Here is a 23028-nt window from a genome sequence, read left to right as displayed (position 1 = left end):
TTAAGAGCCTGTTCAAACCCAGGTGTCTGTGCGACACAATGGTAAAACGTTGACGAGGTCATTCTCGATCAAGTGATGGACTTGTGCAAATTGTGCCAATTGTATCACAAAACTCAAGTGCCTGTCAGACTGTACAGCCGTCCCCCAGGAGAGTCGTGTTGATTCAGTCTGCTGTTTCTATGTAAATGCGTTCCGAGCCTTTGTGAAGTGTCGGGAGTCGAGACCTGTTGCCATAGATACAAATTAAGCAGCCTGGATGTTTTCATTTGGCTTATGGTGATTGTCGCAGCTGTTATCTTGCTGGTTTTATTCGAACAATTAAAAACACAGCTCATCTGATTATGCCTTTATTTATCTCTTAAGGCACATATGTACAATATAAAAAAAATGCAATTTTCGGTGAAGCGCTTTAATTAAAATGGTGCCAAAAAAAGGCTGCTTAAATCTGAAGCAGCAGGAGGGAACAGACATGTTGAACATGTTATTCTGAGGTCGATTAACAAGAGCAAACATACACGCATTCAAAACTGAAAGGTTTCCCTGAAAGAAAAAAGACGTGGATCTGAAGACGTGCAGATTGAGTCAGACACTGAAAAAATACTTGATTCCACAGCACCCTCTACTGTCCATTTTACAGAAGAACAAACACACTGTTATAGTGCTACAAAGAGAAAACACCGAAATGGAGGAAATAATAGAATGTTCAACATTAACAGTGCAGTTTATGCTGTCTAAAGTGTTTCTAGATTTATAATAATAACATTATTTCAAAGAAAACAGAAAAAAAAGTGATTGAAATATTGAAATGCAATGGATAGGACTATTTTCTTCCGTGTCTTCATGTCTGTTTACACTTTTCTGGCACAGAAATTAGCTCAGATTACACCTTTAACTTATAAGGCTACCAACAAGGCATATTTCACCAGAGGTGATGGGCTTTCTGGAAAGGGGATGTCAATACTTCAATTGCAATTTACCTCTGAAGCAAATTGCAATTCTTCAGTTGTCATTATCATTAATGACACCATGAGCAATATAATCCATAGAAATTAGCTTTTTATTGGCAATATAAATTTTATTGTTCTGAAATTCTTCACTCATTCACACACTCAAATTTTAATTCTTTATCAAAAAGAGAAAAAGGCTGTTCAGCTATTTGTAGCATTTTTTTACAGGATGAAGAAAGATTAATGAGAAGCCCACATGCACATTAAGGTGAGAAATTCAGTTGAATATGTTGAAATACACAAGCATCAGAAATGTCACCTGTGAGAAAGTGCAAAATAGTTATTGTTATAATTTGGGCAAAAATGACCAATTTCAACAATTTTCCTCTCATCACAAATGTACTCCATCAGCCAAGACATGGTGATGTCATGATTGGTGTCTTATGTTTGCTTTTTAGTTTTGCACTGGAGCTATGAGACTAATGTTGCTAACAAGTAATGGAAGCCTGTAGCTACCAGTTTAGCATCATTTACCTAAATCACCACACACTCATCTCCAACTGTGATGAGTTTTTCAGTATCTCAAAGAGACTTGATGCATTTTCTGAAAAGGCTGATTATTAAAAAGAAGTGATTTGCTTAGTATTAGTCACAAATTGATTTGTATGTTATTTTTTCTGTTTTTTTATAAAACTACGTACACTATATGGGCAAAAAACACTCACTTGTGCTTTTTTTCATTCCAGATTTAGTCCCCTCTTTGCTGCTATAATAACCTCCACTCTTCTGGGAAGGCTTTCCACTAGATTCTGAAGTGTGACTGTGGAGATTTGTGTCCATTCAGCCACAAGAGCATTAGTGAGGTCAGGCACCGATGTTGGGTGAGGAGGACTGGGGTGCAGTCAGCATTTCAGTTCATTCCAAAGGTGTTCATTGGGGCTGAGGTCAGGGCTCTGTGCAGGACACTCGAGTTCTTCCACTCAACCTTGGCACACCATGTCTTCATGGAGCTCGCTTTGTGCAAAGGAGCATTGTCATGCTGGAACAGGTTTGGGTCACTTAGTTCCAGTGAAGGGAAATCTTAATGCTGCAGCATACAAAGACGTTCATACAACTGTGTGCTTCCAACATTGTGGCAACAGTTTGGGGAAGACCCACATATGCGTGTGATGGTCAGGTGTCCACACACTTTTGGCCATATAGTGTATGTACAAATGGTATTAGAGTCAAATTATCTATTTGGACTTTAACATGTTATGATTAATGTTTGCAGATTGTATGATGCTAAACCTGTGGCTAAAAATGTGCCTTAATTGTTAGCAGCAGCATCTTCATAAGCAGCATTCTTTAGTGTAAAACTAAAGAAGAACTACATTTAGGATAAAGGGTAAACTATGTAAATTTCACTTTTGGCTGAACTGTTCCTCTAACTAATAAAAGCCTGCTTTTATGCAGCACACAATATCTATTATTTTAATGTGCAAAGGACATTGGCAAGGAATAAATTATTTAGTTATCCTCAGTGTTGTACTTTCAAAGTGCACATGTTTGGCAATATACTGAAAAAAAAAATGGAATTAATGAAAGGCTCCTCAACAATATATACTGCTTTTCAAGCTCAGGGATTTATCTAGAGCCTTGGTTCTTAAAAACGGATCCCCAAAAGGGTCTGTGAAGCATATCCAAGTTAAGTTAAAGTTAATAGAATATTTTCCTGGTTGCTTGAATTTAATGGGTTTAAAGAAAAACATCTGTAACCCAAAAACATGTAGGCCTGCAATAATAAACCTTATGGCAGATTTAATAAAAATGTGCTCTGAGAGTGCAAAGTTTGAATCCAATTCATAGATTTTTTTTTTTACAGTTAAACGGCTGCAAAACATTTGAGAACCCCTGCTCTAGAAGATTAAGAGCACATTACTTTGATGCAAAAGACATGCCTTACACAATAAAAGCTTGTTTAAGGATATCAATGTTTATGAAGGAACAATGTTACGATGCTGGCGATCTACTCTTCTTTACCGTTAGCATGCCCCATTAAAGAACTCTTTAGGTTCCTGATGCACTCAAGCGGCCCTTTCCCCATCAGAGCTGACGGATGCCTGTACGAGCCTCCGAGGCGATCCCACAGCGTGAAATACTGACCGTAGTTATAGTCGAAGAACAGATGGTGATCAGTGTGATGTGCAGCTCCGTTGATGAATTTCTCCAGCAGCTGTGGGACCCGGTAGTCACCATCATGAATGGAGATGGTCCATATGTTAACAAACACATAGAGGCCCAGGTAGAGTACTTTGTGCAGGGGGAAGAGGAAAGGGTAGATGTGGTAGGGCAGTCCCTGAAGAAAGCCATCTATGGGGTGGAAAGCGTGGCTGGCGAACGGAGTCGGGATCTTCCAGATGTGGTGAGGTTTATGGAAATGCTGAAACCAATTTAGAGGAATTGGAATGAAATTGTTATAAAGGTTCATTTTCACATCTGTCTCAATCAGAAAATATACACATCTGACAACTACCTTATAGATCAGCTTGTGATGCAGGAATCGGTGAATCCAGTAGATGCACATATCGGTGAAAAAGAGGAAGGAGAACATGCTAAAGATCAGTCCTGGCCAGCCTGAATTACAGGAAAGTGAAAATGAGCTAGAAATATTGAAGAGTCTAATAACCAGAGTAATGTATTTAACAATAATTATTATTATTATTAAAAAGTGTATATTAATAAAAATAAATTTCCTAGATGAAATGTTAAATTTTGTGATACAAATTAGTACCTCTTATCACTTACATTATAACAGCTATAAAGTGTTGTTTCCATACCAGCCACTTTTTTTTAAGTTAATAAGACAAAAACTGCAGAATTCCAATGAGCATGAACCTGTCTAACATCCATCTGTCCAAGACTTCCATCCTGCTATGCCAATAAAACTAAGTGTGTTGATATGTATACTAAGATTAGCTCCACCCACACTGCATAACGCAGACATTCACTGATCATTCATAATCGTCCATAGCTTGGCTGTGATTTTAACCGTTAAAGTGGGAGAAGTGACACATAAGTGGAGGTGGAGATAAAACTTTAAATTAATGCATGAACCACCAGCATATTGCAGTAAGACAGTTTCAAACTTTAATCTTAAGTGTAAAGTTTATAAAACTCAAACATATACACAAGCCAAAGCTTGAAAGGCTGTATGTTATATGTTTAATGCTTTGGACTGTGGAAGAATAATAAAGAGTAATAAAAATTCAAAGACGTATATGAAGAGAAATATCAGTACTGGTATTGTCTCAAACTATTTGGCTTAAATGTTTAGAATACAAAGATACAGAGATACTCGGGTTATCTCACACTGGCTATCAGTCATGGCACAGAGATAAAGCACAAAGTGCAGAGTAGAAGCATAACATAGATATAAACACAGAAATTTGTCTTACTATCCTTGTGAGGACCTCTCATTGACATATTTATTAACCCAACCCTAACCTTAACCTCAGTAACTAAAATGAAACCTTTTTGACTTTTGGTTTTATAAATAAAAGCTGCAGTTTAAAACAACAACAACAAAAAAAAATGTTATCCTCATGGGGACCAGTCAAATGTCCCCACAAGGACACACACAGACACACACACACAAACACACACACACACACAGACGGACAGAGAGAGAGAAAGAGAGAGAGAAAGAGAGAGAGAGAGAGAGAGAGAGAGACTTACCCAGTGGAGATTCACTGACACTGTCGTAGAGCTTGCTGTAGCCTCGTACTTCAGCAAAGAACAGTGCAACTGTGGGAATGCTGATCCATGGCAAAGATGTCATTGCATACTTTATTTCACGTCTCACCTGGTTCTGTTGGAGACAAGAAACAAGAAATGAAATAAACAGTAACAATTTCAGCATGTATATGGAAATGAAGACACTCACAGAGGTCACTATGTAGGTCTATAATTACTGACTGTAGTCCAAGGCCACATAACCACCTTTGAACAGATATATTTGGGTACTGGCTCATTCTCAGATGAGTGTTCATTCTCAATGTCAGTTCTGGATTCTAAAACACCTGACCTAACTAACATCTAGTCATCGGAGGTCCTTCGGTAGTCCATTTGCACTGGTGGAGGTGGTGCTAGAGGCGGGGCTGAGAGCCTAGTCTTAGGTCACAGATTTCTCACTGCAGAGATTCCCCAGGACCTTTGCTGTAAAGATCAGCAACACATTGCTCTATGGAAGATATGGTTTATTTGTAATACTATGCCGGCTGTCGGAGAGACAGGGAACGGAGAGTAAGGCATACACCTGCTCTATCTCTGCTGGCTGGTCTGATGGCAAGAGATTATACTGGCTACAGCATTTCAGTGTGAAGCAGACATGCTGGGAGATTGAATGTTAGATGCTGATTCTTCTCAGGTGGTGGGGAAATGCCTTCAACAAAAGGGAGATCAACTGCTGTGAGGTTACTCTAGTCAGTTAAAATTGTGGCTATTAAACATCCTGCTTCAAAACAACACTACGATAAAATCAGAATCTAATATGAGCAACAGTCAGAAGTTGATGTGATGCCAGAGCCAGATCCTGACACTCTTCTACTGCTGTGACTCCTCTCGCCCTGCAGACCCGCCTGATTCATCCTGATGCTATTTCAGCTTGGAATTTCTGCACTTGAGATTCACTTTCTGCTGCTGTGGATGGTGCCACCTGGACACCCTAAAGATTTACACTCCTAAAAAACAGTCTTCTGTGGAAAATTTCACTTGGATAGATTTGTACCTAGAACTTCTGCAGTAATCACAAAGAACTCGGTGCTCGTACTGAACATCCTGTCAACACACTTAGTACTGTCTGACTTTATAGTATACAATGATTTATAATCCAAACATCTGCTGTCACCCAGAAGAGGATGGGTTCAATTCTCAAGGTTTCTTCCCTTAATGTTGTCTCAAGGAGCTTTTCCTCGCCACTGTCACTTCTGGCTTGCTCATTAGAGATCTAAATAAAAATCTACAGCTGCATTTCTGTAAAGCTGTTTTGTGACAATGTCTATTGATAATTCATGCTAGACTTCAGCTCCATAAGCTCATGATGTGTTATTTGCACATTATTTGATCTACAAAAGAAAAATAATAATGCAGTGACCTCTAAAAACTGAGGGTGTTTCATTAAATTGTGGTCAAAGATGAAGTAGTAGCTTAAAGCTCCCAGGCCAAGATACAAAACTGCAGCGCCGAGGTTGGTGACCACCAGCAGCCCGATGATCTGTCGCAGAGGCTCATCTTCAGGCCAGGAGGTCGGGTACACATACGGAGTGAAGAAATGAGAGTCTGCAAAATTCAGTACCAGGTCCATGCTTGATCCTGTGACCTGAACAAGAGCACAGAAGAACTTTATAAGAAGCAGAATAAATGTTCGTTACAGGAAGTTACATTTTGTTTCATAAAGAGAAAATAATATATATGGTAATAAGAATATTATCCAACTACAGATTAAAAGGGATGCCTCTTAATTTTTAAAGAGTTCTGGTGTGATGCAGCCTGAAATGAACTGTTACCATCCTGAAGTTCATTATTCTGCTATATTCACAGCCAGCCAGATGTGTTTTATTCCTCTTATACCACAACAATACTTTTATTTCTTTAAGAATTGTACATGCTTTTTTTTCATTTAAATCTGTTTATAGTTATGTTTAATGTTATGGAACATCCATGACACATGTTAGTTCCTGTTATCATTTATGTTATAGCAGTTAGAAACAGAGATTCTCTCACCAGCCTCTTATTTTTCTCTCTTTAAGTTAATAAGACCTTTCCTATGTCAGAAAACTTCAAGTTACAGCTTTACCTGACTGTTGCAAAGCACTGACACTGGAGGGTCCTTCTAAAAATGTTAAATAAACCTCTCTTTACAGAAAACTTCACCATATCAACAAACAACAACATGTATTAGTGCAGAGCATGCAAGGCTCTGTGAGTTAGCTGTTGCTATAGAAACGAGAACGCAGTGATATGTACCTGGACTTGCTGTGGTATCATTTATATTTATACTGTTTAAAATATACGTGTGAACGGTTTTAAAATCATAATCTGAAATATATCTAAAGTATTTATCCAGACAGAGAAGTAATCAAAAACTGTCCTACCTGCTCAGCTCAGCGCTGGACTTCAGTCACTGCTGCTCTCTGTACACACGCTCGAGTCTCTACAGCACGCACAGGCAGCCAATAGCGCGACACTTCCGCATGACGTAGCCGCCTTGCTTAGCTTTGATTGGCCAAAGACACGATCTGCTCATGGCGTTACGGATGCTAGGAGACATTTAAAGGAGCATTGTAAGTATGGATCTGTGAAAGCTAGCCTTGACCCGAAAATAAGGTTCAATATGTAATATGTAGTTGTGCTAAAATAGCAACAATGCCTACTTTTATACTACGAGTTTCATTGTTCTGTTCTTTATTTTGCTCTCGCACATTTATTTTGTTTAATGTGCACTGTAACACTGTAATAACATAACAACAACAACAACAATAATAATAATAATAATAATAATAATGGCGAAAACAGTCACCTGAACAAGAGAGCGGAAAATACGTCATCAGAAAGCGACCTGACATAAAGCTGCAATCCCACCCGTATTTGTACAAACCCCGCCCTCTCTGTGCTGGGATTGGCTAGTCAATTCACATTCCCGCAGGGCTGAGCGTGATTAGCCAATCGTAGCGCAGGACGCTTTATTTATTTATTTATTTTTCTGAATACGGGTGGGTAAATAACGCTTGCTAGGTGGCTTTTGCTTGGGCGAGACTAGGGGGAGATTTTTTGCGTGCTTCTTTCTGTGTAGGTGTAAAAGGTGCGTGGATGTTTTATAGTGACACGTGTACATAAGCAGTGCTGCTGATGGTGTCTCTGTAAAGCTGTTGTCGGTGTAATTACAGTGTGGCGGTTTGCTCACAGCTCGGCTGATGGACAGTGAGGTTCAGAGGGACGGCAGAGTGCTGGATCTGACTGATGATGCCTGGAGGGAAGACCGGCTGCCCTACGAGGATGTAACGATTCCTCTGGTAACTTCACAGCTCTCTGCAAACACTCAGCATCAGTGCAAAGCTCACACACGACCATTTACTGCGTTTACTGTGATCCTTTAAACCAGAGATCTCTAACTGTCAAATAAACATCACTGACCCCTTAGTCACATTTATTTAATAAACATAATCTATTCAACAATATTAAGCTCATTATTAAAATGTGTAGAGTTATATTATGGCTACTTATATAAGTCACACAACTTTTATTCCTGAAGTTTCCAACAACAGAACGCATTAGACTCAAATATTATTATTATTATTATTTTAGTTGTCAAGGTTTAAATTAAACCCATTCAATTAATAAGTCAAACGGGTTAATAACTACACTATATGGCCAAAAGCTTGTGGAGGATCACACCCATATGTGGACCGTCCCCAAACCGTTGCCACAAAGTTGTCTTCAAATCCCTTCTCTGGAACTAAGAGGCCCAAACCTGTTCCTGCATGACAGTGCTTCTGTGCACAAAGCGAGCTCCATGAAGACATGGTGTATGAAGACATGGAGTACAAGAACTCGAGTGTCCTGCACAGCGACCTGACCTCAACCCCACTGAACACTGGCTGATCTACAACGCTGACTGCACCCTACGCCTTCTTACCTGAAATCAGTGCCTGACCTTAATACTGCTTTGTTGCTGAATGAGCAAAAATCCCCACAGCCATGCTACAAAATCTAGTGGAAAGTCTTCCCAAAAGAGTGGAGGTTATTATAACAGCAAAGGGGGTGTTATGATCAGGTGTCCACAAACGTTTGGCCATATAGTGTATGAGCTGAGTAATAAATATATGAACTCTGATAACAGTGGCTTGTGATTTCCTGTTTCGATCTTTCTTTAGAGTGAACTTCCAGAAGCAGAGCAGGATAATGGAGGATCCACAGAGTCTGTCAAAGAGCAAGAAATGAAGTGGTCTGACTTGGCTCTACAAAGTTTGCATGAAAATACTCCAAGTACTGGGACATAACTGATTAGGTGTAATTTTCTATTATCAGGTTGAATGCAAGTTGTTGAGTTTTACTGTGTGCTACTGTTCATTCATTCACTGGTCTAATAAAACTTAGATCTGTAAATGCCAACATGTAATGTTTTTACTTGAATTTAGAAACTTAAAAAGTCTCACTTGTCAGTTTTCTGAAGGAACATGTACATTACCCTTAGCTTCTTAAATTACACTATTAAATTGATAATGATATCAACATGGAAATGTTCCTAAAATCAGCCAATTTGTTTGGAAGACCATATATTTTCCCTATATTTAAAAGACAACTGCTTGAAGTATTGATTAGACAAATGCATGAGGCAATAGGAAAAGGCACTAATGCACCTATACTTCACTGATCAAGAAATACCTAGTTTCTATGAATATGTAAATGGGAAATTCCTCCAAACTCTACACACACCTGCTGTAGATATTTGCATATTGGACTGTGTTCTGAGCTCCAACCGTTTCTTAAAAGAATTCAGCAAAAGCACCAGTGACAGTATTCACCTCTGGCCAGTCTGCACACATCTATTTATAATCACTGTTAACATAAGAGACAACAGGAATTAACATTGTTTCTGTGGATGTTCGGCAACATTAAATGTAACTATGAATGGATAAAAAATATATGATGTGACATTCTTTAATGAATAAAAAATTGTAATCAAATTGCTGGTTATTTGAGGAATAAAAGTCTTCAGGATGTGGTATTATAGGAACATCGTGAACCTTTCACAGGATGGTCAATTTCACATCCGCATCACACCACCCTATTGTTAATTATTTTTCTATAAATGGGGAGAAACGGGGAGAGAGTAGCGCCTGGCTCTTTGAGACATTTTGTAAAAAAAGAGTGAAGTATATACAGTATATAAAGTGGTTTGCTAACTTTGTCCATTTGAATTAAGCAGAATGTATGACTTCCTTCCTTTCTGTGGGGAAAAAATAACACTAAACTGGATGATTTAATGTGCTCTGTGATGGGTTGGCACCCTGTCCAGAGTGTCCCCCGCCTTGTGCCCCGAGTTCCCTGGGATAGGCTCCAGGTTCCTCTGCGACCCTGTGTAGGATAAGCGGTACGGAAAATGGATGGATGATTTAGTGTTTGAAACATTCCCTGGACAGTTAAACTCAATAAAAGCTTGTGTAAAGCCAGATTGTTAAAGGCACTGGGAAGTGCAAACGTAAACCTACTCTGCTGTGTAAATGTGAAGAAAATGAACAGAAGAATAAAATCGCTCTGTAACTCGAGAAGGACTGAGCGTTGTGTGATTTATTTGTGGTTGTTAAAATAACACTATACTGCTCAAATCAAGGATCTGGAGAATTTTAAGTTCGTCCAATTTAATGTTCTATAGCAATGCATCTATGATCCAACTTCATCAAAACAGATTTTAGCCTAAGAAAACCTGAAGAGATTTATGGATAATATGGGGGAATGTGTATATACACTAACAACACGTGACATTAATGTCTGTGGGTGGATTTTCTGTATAGCTCAGAAGAATGCTGTAATAGCAGAATTTGTTTTGCAGTGAACAAACTCTACAGTGATAATCACTTACACACCAACATCTACAGGACACAGAGGGTCAGGCTGAATCAGGCTCTGACATCTCAGCTCCAGGGAAAGGTTCCAGCTGCAGTCATTACTGCAGCAATCTAAACATATTTTTCAAATTAGTCCCATAAAGAATGCTATACATAAGCTTTTATTTAGCATTTTTCTAGTCACCCAACCATCTTTTTCACAGTCTAAAAAAAAAAACCAACAGAAAAAAAACAAGGCAGGTTAATTTCAATCATAAAAGTGCCCATAACAATGAAAAAACACTTAATAAGACTATTGGCGAGACCTGACGAAAGTGTGATACAAGAGACAGGGCAATACCTCTTATAATCATAAGCATGTCGTGTAAAAGGTCGCTTGTAGTGTTCGTTCTGACCCCATTAAAGTGAATTACAGATTAAAACACAACGTTATGCAAAAATTCCTTTGCACCTTTACAACATTTAAACAAAATATAAACATGCATCTGGTGTGACCAACACAACCTCAGCTTCCCTTTTCTTTATGTGTATAAGATTTATATTTATCTTTGAGAAATGAGACTTTCCTATCTCACACAGACCATGTGCTCTGAAATACATGTAAAGCACAACTGATACAAGTAAAATACATGAACAGACCATTTCAGCAAAGGGTCTCAATGGAAAATTTTGCCTTAAAAGATGTCTACATGAAACATATCAGTTGGAGAAAATATTTCATCAAGGTGCTGGTTTGAAAATGTGTCTAAATAATTGTGTTACATTTCAGTTTTCAGCTGCTAGCCTCTGTAATCATAATCCTATAACTAAGTCTAAAGGTAGGAAAGGCAAATAAGCTGGTAGGATAATTTTGAAGACATTCTTCTTATAAAGGTGCCAACATTGCTAACACCACTATCCCAGTAGACAGAGAATTTGACCACACACAAAAAAAACACCTTAGCCAATGTCATTGGGAAAGACGGTTAATTTTCCCCACATGTGTGTACCAGTGAAACTGTAAAACAGCAAAGCAAAAGTCCAGTGTGACCTCTTCTTAATAATAAGTAGCTCCTCTGTTTTTCATACCGACCAGAGTCCTGCAGTCGCATCCATTCACGTCTCGTATTCTTTCTCCTTTAATGAAGTGGCTTTTATTTGCATTTGGAATGACCGCTGCTTTTATCTGAAATAGCAAAGCAGATCAGTAGTTTTTAGATGTCTCCTATGCTGCTGTACCAAGGGGTCAAAAATAAATTCTATGGCAAAACTGTAAATGTTGGCACCTCTGCGCTCATCACCTGAGAGTTGTGATCAACTGCTGGCTCACACCAATTTACACCTCTAGACCTGCCAGTGTTGTGTGATCATTAGAGGTTTAAAACTGGGAAATTTTCAGCTACTCAGTAGAACTGATGAAGCTCTTTAGATGAGTGGTGAAACGTCCACAAGATCATACTACAACTCCCTCCATGCGCTTACCACTACACATTCATTAACCTGGATCACTGAAACCCTTCACAGACATACAGTCAGGAACATGTTTTTCCTTGCCTTTTGTTTCTGAAGTGGGAGAAAGACAAGGCTCACTGGTCAACCCACTGGCACTCTTAACCTTATTCATTAACCAAGCAAGCTGCAGGAATGCTTCCTCAACTACAAAACCTCATTCATCATTTGGTCCTTCACACACTAACCTTACCATTAAAATCTAGTCTGTTGAATTGAATTTATAGCAAAAATACATATATATTTATATATATATATATAGTATAATAGTAATATTATATGGCACAGTTGGAGAACAAATGATGAGATTGCACATTTTCGGTCTCCAACCCAAAGGCAGAGAAGTACAGGTTAACGTACTGCCTAGTCGTGTACACAGAGTAGTGAGAGGGTAAGATGTTAACACAGACATTCTCCTCCACCGTTACTGTAACATTTAAAGTACACAATGAATATCAAGGTACACAGAACTGTTCTGTAAGAGATAGATTACATGCATTTCTAAAATGCAAACCTTTATCCCAAAATCAAACCCAAGCCCAAGTGATTCTAATATAACAAAACAGAACATAAAAAAATCCCTTATAACCAGTAGTATTTTTTCTGATATACATTACTTTTCTGGTTCAGGTAATTGTACCATTTGTCAATCACATACAATATTTACAGGATGACCTCCACGTTTCTTAATGTCACAATGTGGCTTTTTTACTCTACTGAAGAAATCGTGGTACATTCAGTTCCATAAAAAAGTCTTTACACATTTTACACATTACAAAATGAGAGGAAATTAAATGGATAAAGTCATAACAGTCCACTGTCCTGCAGAGGCTGCTGAACTTTTTGAAACTGTTGTCAACATTTTAAATCTCAACGTATTAGTCTGTTATTACACATCCTTTTTACTCTGCATTAATCTCTGCTTCGGGCCTCTGCATGGCAAGCTCAGCTCGGATAAAAGCACCCTGTCCCAAGGCAGTGGAGTATGCGCGATTAGTGTGTGAAGCTGAGTACCCAGGGGCACTGTACAAGCTCGAACCACTGCGGTTTGGCAATGGGGTTTGTGAATGAGGTACTGGATGATAATCGTCCAGATTATCATAGTGAGATTGTTGAGTAACAGTACTTTGTCTCTGTCCATGCGGTTGGTGAGAAAAAGAGTCCTGTGAGGGAGGATGATTAGTTTGGTTGTAGTGATGCCGTTCTCTAACACTATGAGATCTCTCTGGTTTGGGAGGGGGAACAGGCTTCACGGGGGCCGTCTTCTGGTCATCTTCACTGCTGCTATTGGTTTTGACCCTTCCTATATGCCGCTCTGGATCTGGGCGATCATATCGAGCTTGGTAGCTTTTGCTGTCTGGGTGATCCTGCCAGTGTTTACTGCTCATCTGATTGTCTCCTGGGTCACACTTGGACTCAAGATGGCTACCTTCTGATAGATGTGGCATGCTTCGTGGGGGAGGTTGTGACAGATGTGAATGGGTGGACTGATAGGTCCTGGAGCTGCTTTGTTTTGGTGCAGCAACTCTTTCTCCCATTCCATTTCCCTGGCAGTGTTTCTCGGTTTCCATATACATGAGAACGTCTGGGTCCGACATCAGGTGTCTGGAGACATGCTGAGGTCCAGGAGTTACACTGCATCTCCCATCTTTTCCTTCAGAAGTGACTAACACAGCTTTACCAGGATCAGACTTACTGCGCAGGTGTAGCACTTCTAATCCCCCAATATCCCCTGGCATGTAGGGCCCCACGTTGTCATACTGCGACATGATGGGGCCTTTCACCTTTTGCCTGGCCCGACTTTCTCTGCGAATAGAATGCATCCGTAGCCTTTCTGCTTCCTCTGGATCCCAAGCATAGTAAACAGCTCCTTTTGGGCCATGGTAGGGAGGCATGTCCCTACTTACAATTGTATGCTCTTTCACAGGAATGGCATGCCGTGACAAGTAGTGATAGCCACCTGATTTGGCCCCTGACCTGCTGAGGTGAGGACCAGCGTCACGACTACTGAATGAGTGGTAATGGCGTAAACGAACAGTACCATAAGGATCCACATCATAGTAGGGAACATCAAGAGGGTGAGTGCCAGAGTAAGGGCTGTACCGGTACTGGACTCTTCCATTCTCAAAGTAAGGTTGCAGTTGAGTGACATGATATTCCGCTTGTGAGGGCTGTTGGTAAGACTTGCAGTGGTAGACTGGGCGCTGATAGTAATAGAGATCATCATCTGGAGGAACCTCTGTTCTAGTTACTGGCGCAGACCGGATGGCAGTGGGTGGGACATGTAGAGAGTGCACCCGGCGAATTGTTGGATATGCGGCATGTCCATCTATTGAGCTGTAGCCATGGCTGCGGTGCAGTGATCCTGGGGAAATATATTCACCCCTCATTGCTTCACGAGATTTCATTGACTGGTGGAAGGACCTTGGTCCAATTGTATTGTAGCGACCATCGCCATGGGCTCTGTAAGGAATCTGAGGCTCTGACTTAGATACATATGATAGATGAGGGGGCACACTGTCAGGCCGGTAATGACAACCCATGGATGATGGCCCAGCAGGGGTAGGTCTTTGATGGTAATAGGCCTCTCCAGTGGGCTCTATTACGCCTGTCTCTCCTTTAGAGTGGTAAACATAAGCTGACAGATGAACGGAAGACTTGCGTTGTGATGGATGAGGCTTTGGGAGTGTGTCATCCAGTGATGGGGGCATAGATCCCTCTCCCAACATAGCATGATAAGGAGCTGCATTGGCAGCTTCAGTTTTACACAGAGCTGCTGCTGCTAGTTTACTTTCAATTGAGCGAACAGGGGGTGGTGGTGGTGGTGTGGTCCCATGAGTTTGATGATGGCTAACACTTTCCATTCGAAGATTTACAGGCTTTATAGATTCCCAAGGTCTCTCTCCAGACAGCTCTGGGGATGTTGCTGTTGTAGGCGCAACTCGTGCATTAGGCTGATTCTTGGACTGCGTTTGAGGCTGACACTGAGAATGAAGCTGTGGTTGAGGTTGTAACTGAACCTGTATCTTACGCTGAGGCTGGAGAACAGCTACTGGCTGTTCCAGGGATTTTGTGGTTGGTGCTGGCAAAACACTTTCAGGACTCTGAACCTAAAAAATTAAGCATAGTACATTATTTATTAAAAAAAAACTGTATATTTCCTTATGCTAAATATATGATGATAAGATCATCTAAAATCTCACCATAGAACTTGGTTGCGGTGTGACTACAAGTTCCTTTCTACTAGTGGTGTATGTGGTGGTAGCTGTGGTGGTGCTGCAGGTTTCAGTGCTGGCTGGTGTCTGCCCAACGGAAGGCTGCTGCCTCTCTGGACTGTTATGTGTGGGGGAAAGTTGAACAGGTTGGCTAGGAGAAGCAACTTTGCTGGAAGCCACCGAACTGACAGTATCCTCTCTATTTCCAGACATACTGGGAGACTTTTCACTGTCATCTATGATGAGATGCATGCTGGTGGACTGGGTTAGTGTTTCAGTTGGGGTGCAGGAAGCAGATGAAGAGGAAGGAGCAGGAAATTGTGGCACATCTGCTGTTTCTTCTTGGGAAGTCTGCTGTTTAAGGGTGGGAGGGGGTGGCCAGTCAAGGGTTTCCAGAAACTCCTGTGACCTGAGGGGTGAAACAGGTGTGGGAGGTTCGGAGGATTCCCTCTGAGATAGAAAGGTAGCCTGCTGAGCAGATTCAGCTAATGCTAAAGCCAGCATGCGGGCAGTGTTCTTTGGTTGGGGAGGAGGAGGAAGTAGAGACACAGAGCTGACTGGAGCAGTGCTGTTTGGTGAGTCCAGAGCTACAGCTCCTACGGAACAATAAAACAAAGGGTACTAAAGTTGAGGAGAAGTAAGCTAATCCCCAAGAGTAGGAAGACAAAGGGTGGCTGTTATGTGTGAGCACTATCTACTTTCTATTTACTTCTAGGGCAGTCATGCAGTGTTAAAGGCAAAAAGTGGGCAAACTAAACCTGAAAACAATGCAGTCACTTTATCAACAAAAATCCTATTGAATTATAACTTGGTAACAGTATCAAAATTGTGTAACAAAAGGAATTCAAATCAACTGTCAAATTTGACCATTCTTACCTGCTTGTTCCTGAGCACTGATTTGTTGTAATGCATCTATCCCTAATGCCTCATTATTCTCACATGAAACAGATTTGGAGAGAAGCTCTAGCTGAATAGCTTCACTTAGAGGCAAATCAGTGGATTTAAAAGACAATAGGCTAATTTTGGCTGGAGAATCCTGGAGAGGTGGAGGAGAAGTTGGAGATGGCTGATGCTCAGGGCTCTCTGATCCTTTACTAACTATGGAGGTATCAGTAGATTGAGATATACGTAATGGTGGCAACACTGCAAACATTTCACAGCTCTCAGAAGGCTGGAATATAATTTTCTCAGAAGAGTTAGAAGCACTTCTAAAGGCTGGACTGAGATCAGGAGACTGCTGAAGGCTAGTAATCTTCGGTCTGACAGGCGAGACTGGCTCTGAGTCACTGGCACTGCAAGGACTCCTCTTGAGACTTACAGCTTCAGTGTCAGCAGAAATGGCGGAGCTCTCTGCCAAGGGCAGGCTGCATTGGAAAGACATAGGGTCAAAGTCCAAAGTGGCCATGCCAATGTCAGGGGGGCTCAAATCCACATCATCAGTGGAGCGTGGTGGGGAAATAAGAGCTGGCACACAGATTGGGCCATCATCCCCTTCACTGTCTCCATGATCTATGTTATCATAAGAATTGCAGTGCTGTCGGCTGTCCATCAGGTCACCATTAAAGGATGTGGAGAGGGCGTCACTACTGGAGCGTGGCCTGCGGGGCCGGTACACTTTAGACTCTCCTAGGATTAAACAACAGACATAACCTTAGACACTCCTAGGGTTATAACAGACATGGGAAAAAAACACTTTGCAACTGCACTATTCAATTACCTTCAACATTGTGCAATGAACTGAGAGACTCCTCACTCTTCGCAGATCGAAGAGTGCCAGTATCTCCTCTGCTTCCTCCTAATGCCATGGCTTTGAGTTCATTAGGTTCACTTGGGTTCCGGTGCAGTTTGCGCTTAGACGTAGAGGAAGACTTGCCAAGGTTAAAAAATGACCGCCAACTGCCAACTGGTGACTTCTTTGATTTAATAGGTTGCCTTTTTCTGTACAAAAAGTGAATAGCATAATATACATTAACACTTGCAGAACATATGATCACACCAAAAATACACCTTACAGAAGAAAAATATTTTAAGACATTTATTATTATTTTAACAGTAATTCAGCATACCTTTCAGTAGGGAACTCAATGACTGTGTGGAATTTGCCCTGTAAGGCAGCAGGTCCTTCTCCCACTTCAATATACTTGCTATCTGCAGTAACAGGAGAGTTGATTTGGGCTTGTGTGCGTGCCTGAGCTTCCTCTAATGTAAGCAGCTTGGTGGAAGGTGAAGGTACTAGCAGGGATTTAGGACGAGACAAAGAGTTGTGACCTACAGAGGCAGAGACAAAGAACAGGAACACAACATCATTTAGTAATTTGCTAATTCAGTTAAAAATGTGGGGAATCATCTTTATTCATACATACCAGCTCCTTCTCTGATCAGTGAACTCAGCTTAGGGCTGAAGAGAACATCCACGTGGTTCAGGATGAACTCAACCACAACTGACTGTATTCGTACCTCCATGAAGGCAGCTGTTCCACTGAAGCATGCAGACTCTATCTGCTTAGACCTGATTACAAATGAATGAGCAGTTAAATAAAAAAAATCAACTTGATATAAACTCTACAAAATCCTTAAAAACATTATGAAAGCTTACCTCAGTAGGTTGGGGGCCCAAACGATGGCCAAATTCTTAGTGTGCATGTTGGTCACATAGCTAAATGCTGCTAACCGTGACAAATGCCTCATCAGAAACTCCAAGGTCCTAAAAACAGATAGTTTAATTACAATTAATTCATCATCTGATTTATAAGTTCATACCCCATAAACCTGGTATTCTACTATATTAAGGAATCTAATTTATGTATTATTTCTAACAACTTTAAAACTACACAACTCTGTGGCTATACCTAGGGTTCAAGCCTCTAAAAATGTCCTCCAACATCTATATTGGAAACATATTACAAAGTATTAATATTATTATTTCTAAATTTAAGTAAATGAAGCAGAAGAAATGTGTCAGCACAGCCTGTAGGGGGCACTGTACCCATTCTTCAAACCTGTAATGCGGAGGAGGCAGCTGCTGGATGACATCATGTATTTTGATTAGCCTCTCCTCATCTGTAGCTGCTGAAACTGCCTCCTAAACAGGGGGGACAAAATTAAGGGGAGACAAATTAATGTCACTGTTGTCCAGTAATGTTTTTAACAGAATCATCACCCTGTCTCACCCACATGAGTCATGCCCAGCCCACACTAGCTGCAACTTTCACATCGCTCTGCTGTGCCAAGTGCACAAAGCAAAAGACTCAACCCCACCTCTAATGGTCATCTCTGTGTGAATGCTGTCATAGCAACCACAGAAACTTTTGTGGTTTACTTACCCCTGCCTGTTTTATTTTCAGTTTTATTTTCTAGAGATGTAAATGTTTTGTACTACTCTGAATATGCCCTGTGTTTAAAAATATAAAAAGCCCAACATTTTGCGTAAGTAAATCAGTGACACAAGCATCAATACAGAGACCATTACCGTTTTACATGGTTTATTTACATTTACATTGATTATTGCAGCTCTTATCATACCAAGATGTTAACTCACACAGGGTTCAAAAGCAGTTATGTATAGATGCACTTTCTTGCTCCCAGACCACACTCTCTATTAAGCTGCAAGCATTTATGTGTGAAAGTGTGAGCTGTTATCCCCATTTAAGAAGGGCTTACCGAGAATTTCTCATAAAGTTGGTAGGTGAGCAGTGGGTTAGGCAGCTCTCGGAAATAGAGCTTGCACAGTGAGCCCACGCAGTGGATATCCTGGATGTAAACATCTTTGGTCAGATCTGGGATCTGCTCTGAATCAAATTCATGCCTAAAGAAGAAAGAAAAACATCACAACAACCATTACACACAAATTAATGGAAGGTTTATATCAAATACTTGCAGTAATAAATAAAACCTAAAACAATACTTAAACCGCGGATAGTAGTGAACACTATATACTATATGTATATAAAATGGCTCCGTATACAGCGTGGATACGCTGGACAAAAGGATGATTAACGTCACGTGCGGGACTGCACGAGATTTCATCACGTTACTCAGAACAGCGCACAATTAAATTAAGAATGTTTACTCTATTTCTGGAATTTTCTACTTAATTTTTTCAGACCATGGTCAACGCCGGTCAAGTGAAACGGTTAAGTGGATGGGGGGGTTTTCTGTATATATACACTGCTCAAAAAAATTAAAGGAACACTTTGAAAAACATCAGATCTCAATGGGGAAAAATATCATGCTGGATATCTATACTGATATGGACTGGGTAATGTGTTAGGAATGAAAGGATGCCATATCGTTTGATGGAAATGAAAATTATCAACCTACAGAGGGCTGAATTCAAAAACACCCCGAAAATCAAAATGAAAAAATGATGCAGCAGGCTAGTCCATTTTGCCGAAATTTCATTGCAGCAACTCAAATTGGTACTCAGTAGTTTGTATGGCCCCCACGTGCTTGTATGTGTGCCTGACAACGTCGGGGCATGCTCCTAATGAGACGACGGATGGTGTCCTGGGGTATTTCCTCCCAGATCTGGACCAGGGCATCACTGATCTCCTGGACAGTCTGAGGTGCAACCTGGCGGCATCGGATGGACCGAAACATAACGTCCCAGAGGTGTTCTATTGGATTTAGGTCAGGCGAGCGTGGGGGCCATTCAATGGTATCAATTCCTTCATCCTCCAGGGAACTGCCTGCATACTCTTGCCACATGAGGCCAGGCATTGTCGTGCACCAGGAGGAACCCAGGACCCACTGCACCAGCGTAAGGCCTGACAATGGTTCCAAGGATTTCATCCCGATACCTAAAGGCACTCAGGGTGCCATTGTCTAGCCTGTAGAGGTCTGTGCGTCCCTCCATGGATATGCCTCCCCAGACCATCACTGACCCACCACCAAACCGGTCATGCTGAACGATGTTACAGGCAGCATAACGTTCTCCACGGCTTCTCCAGACCCTTTCACGTCTGTCACATGTGCTCAGGGTGAACCTGCTCTCATCTGTGAAAAGCACAGAGCGCCAGTGGCGGACCTGCCAATTCTGGTGTTCAATGGCAAATGCCAATCGAGCTCCACAGTGCCGGGCAGTGAACACAGGGCCCACTAGAGGACGTCGGGCCCTCAGGCCACCCTCATGAAGTCTGTTTCTGATTGTTTGGTCAGAGACATTCACACCAGTGGCCTGCTGGAGGTCATTTTGTAGGGCTCTGGCAGTGCTCATACTGTTCTCATTGCACAAAAGAGCAGATACCGGTCCTGCTGATGGGTTAAGGACCTTCTACGGCCCTGTCCAGCTATCCTAGAGTAACTGTCTGTCTCCTGGAATCTCCTCCATGCTCTTGAGACTGTGCTGGGAGACACAGCAAACCTTCTGGCAGTGGCACATATTGTTGTGCTATCCTGGAGGAGTTGGACTGCCTGTGCAACCTCTGTAGGGTCCAGGTATCGCCTCATGCTACCAGTAGTGACACTAACCCTAGCCAAATGCAAAACTAGTGAAAAACAGTCAGAAAAGATGAGTAGGGAAAAAAATGTCAGTGGCCTCCACCTGTAAAACCATTTCTGTTTTGGGGGTCGTCTCATTGTTGCCCATCTAGTGCACCTGTTGTTAATTTCATTAACACCAAAGCAGCTGAAACTGATTAACAACTCCCTCTGCTACTTAACTGACCAGATCAATATCCCAGGAGTTTAACTGACTTGATGCTATGACTTGAGCAGTGTGTACATACATACATATATATATACTTTGTTACAAATTTTTATTTTATGACTTCTACATTATCGAGTCAGTAAAAAAAAAAAACATTTTAGATTTCCAAAAATTAGTTTTCCAGCACAAAATTAAATGTTAAAGATAAATATTTGTAGTAAAAAAGGACCATATTATGTTAGAGACCTAACATAATGAAGAGACATAATGAAGGCTGTGGGGTTTTGCTGCACATATAAGAAGCAAGTGAGACAGTCAAAGTCTCCAGAAGAACTGTGGCTGGTTCTGCAAGATGCTCAGTAAAACCTACAGCTAATTTCCTTAAAAATGCAGAAATTGTACCTGAGATTGCTATTTTCTTTTTTTTAAAGCAGAGTTTAGAAATTTTTTAATGTAGAAACATTAAATGTCATTATTTTTTAAGGCATCTTTGCTCTACAGCATTTCTTTGCATGTGCCTAAGACTTCTGTAGATAATTGATTTATTTCTTAGGATCCATATCCCCAGAGAACTCAATTCTTAAAAATATTTCCACCAGACATTTTATTGGCAACAACTTTAATATAAAACTCTCTATAATAAATGTACACTAGTACTCTTTTTTCCTTGATTTTCATGTCAGTGTATTACTTTCTCACACATACCGCAATTTCTGGATATTGGATGCAATCCCAGAGAGCCGATACATTCCATCCACAATTCCATGCTTCTCAATGAACTCTGTGCAGCTCTTAAGCACCTGGGGGACTAAAGATTGAGATTACTAGTTAGTCACACCATGTGTTTCAATACATTTTAGTTCAGTTACTGGAAACTACAATATACCCTTACAAATACAAACAGACAGTATCTGTGACAGTATCTGAAACAATGTACATTTGCATTTGTTCATTTGGCAAATGCTTTTATTCAAAGTGATATACAAGAGAGGCAGAATACAATCCAAGCTCAGAGCACTGAGTTAAAGGAGCCAACAGTGATATAAGCATTAAAATGAGCGCAAGTACTCAGCAGGAGGGGCAGTAAAATACACATGATGCATGATCTTTCAGGTCAGGATGGTAATACACAAAAATAGCAATACTAGTTACAGGGAACAAAGATCACTAACATAAACAGTAGCACAGCAAAGTAGTACAACTATTTACACCACAGTGCTGTTGAATTCTGCAATTCGAATGTCGTTATACCACGGGTGTTGCCAATTTTTTTTATTGCAATGTTAAATTTATTAATGTACGAAATGTCGCACATGCTAACGGTTTATAGTTAGATTTAATGTTGTGGAACGTCCGATGGACAAGTTAGTTCCTGTTCTCACTTATGTTATAGTCAGTAAACAGTCAATAAACAGTCATTCCCTCATCAGCCTTACTCTTTCTTCTCACTTTCTCTCTCATCAGATCGCTCGCTCTCACCCCCTCTCTCAAAAAACGCAGCTTGTCATTTTACAGAGAACCCGGAAAGTGTAAACTCCTCTGTCCTCAAGACTTTCCTGCACTCATAAATTTGACACGAAGCGCTTACAACCAGAGACTCCTTCCATAAATGTTAAATAAATGTCTTCTAACAAAAAAGTCACTACATCAACGATTATAGGATTTACTTTGTTTTTTTTAATCCACTTATTAGTCGTAGAATATGTGGAGCGTCTGCTGTACAAGTCCCTGTGTATGAGCAGTTACTATAGAAACAATAACGTGTTAGAAGAGTGCATTAATATTAAACTTTCATTAATGTTACAGCAGGAACTACTTTCTGCTTTCATATCAAAATAACGCACACCTTCTGCCCAATCTGATTCGGGCATTCAACCACGCTGTGGTATCATTTTTTAACTTCCAATACAAATCACAAAGTTATTAATAATCAACTTTGGGATGGTAACAGTAACTGCTTGGTTTCGGGCAACATCACAACAACCCTTGTACAGTTGTAGACTACGTTTAACTGTGCACTTAAGGTGTGTATAGAATGATTTTAGGGTGTATTGGTTTGGATATGTCTGTAAATGAGGAAGGTCATTCTTTCAGCTTTCACAGAAGAAATACATAGACCACTG

The 23028-nt window shown here is 40.6% G+C and overlaps 3 protein-coding genes across 9 annotated transcripts in view; 1 reads left to right on the top strand and 2 right to left on the bottom strand.

Annotated features, from left to right (window-relative positions):
* Positions 1 to 1039: 1039 nt before the first annotated feature.
* Positions 1040 to 7238, bottom strand: sc5d (sterol-C5-desaturase). The gene is made up of 5 exons (XM_026938727.3): positions 7082 to 7238; positions 6082 to 6306; positions 4665 to 4797; positions 3463 to 3563; positions 1040 to 3369 (listed from the first exon to the last, which is right to left on the bottom strand). The coding sequence occupies exons 2-5, from the start codon at positions 6289 to 6291 to the stop codon at positions 2956 to 2958; spliced, it is 858 nt and encodes a 285-aa protein (XP_026794528.3). The 5' UTR covers positions 6292 to 6306; positions 7082 to 7238; the 3' UTR covers positions 1040 to 2955.
* A 415-nt stretch (positions 7239 to 7653) lies between these two features.
* Positions 7654 to 9098, top strand: anapc13 (anaphase promoting complex subunit 13). 2 transcript variants are annotated; one of them, XM_026938385.3, is made up of 3 exons: positions 7654 to 7788; positions 7893 to 7999; positions 8861 to 9098. In XM_026938385.3, exons 2-3 carry the CDS (start codon positions 7901 to 7903, stop codon positions 8984 to 8986), a joined length of 225 nt encoding a protein of 74 aa, XP_026794186.1. In that variant the 5' UTR covers positions 7654 to 7788; positions 7893 to 7900; the 3' UTR covers positions 8987 to 9098. The 2 variants fall into 2 exon arrangements, with proteins under 2 accessions (XP_026794186.1, XP_026794185.1); XM_026938384.3 differs by having other exon boundaries at positions 7674 to 7788; positions 7874 to 7999.
* A 674-nt stretch (positions 9099 to 9772) lies between these two features.
* Positions 9773 to 23028, bottom strand: part of arhgap32b (Rho GTPase activating protein 32b) — a 114962-nt gene continuing 101706 nt past the window's right edge. For 5 of the 6 annotated variants that reach the window (XM_034311020.2, XM_026938380.3, XM_026938381.3 and 2 more), the window contains 10 exons: positions 21611 to 21713; positions 18919 to 19063; positions 18258 to 18340; positions 17855 to 17962; positions 17622 to 17767; positions 17325 to 17526; positions 16976 to 17196; positions 16135 to 16884; positions 15247 to 15854; positions 9773 to 15153 (listed from right to left, as the gene is read on the bottom strand). In XM_034311020.2, coding sequence (XP_034166911.2) covers positions 12946 to 15153; positions 15247 to 15854; positions 16135 to 16884; positions 16976 to 17196; positions 17325 to 17526; positions 17622 to 17767; positions 17855 to 17962; positions 18258 to 18340; positions 18919 to 19063; positions 21611 to 21713 — 4574 coding nt within the window. In that variant the 3' untranslated portion in view covers positions 9773 to 12945. The remainder of the gene's footprint in view (positions 15154 to 15246; positions 15855 to 16134; positions 16885 to 16975; positions 17197 to 17324; positions 17527 to 17621; positions 17768 to 17854; positions 17963 to 18257; positions 18341 to 18918; positions 19064 to 21610; positions 21714 to 23028) is intronic. The other variant, XM_026938383.3, reaches the window with a different exon arrangement.

The sequence above is a fragment of the Pangasianodon hypophthalmus genome, chromosome 15 (assembly GCF_027358585.1).
Source record: "Pangasianodon hypophthalmus isolate fPanHyp1 chromosome 15, fPanHyp1.pri, whole genome shotgun sequence".
NCBI lineage: Eukaryota > Metazoa > Chordata > Actinopteri > Siluriformes > Pangasiidae > Pangasianodon > Pangasianodon hypophthalmus.
This window is presented reverse-complemented; position numbering and strand designations above follow the sequence as displayed.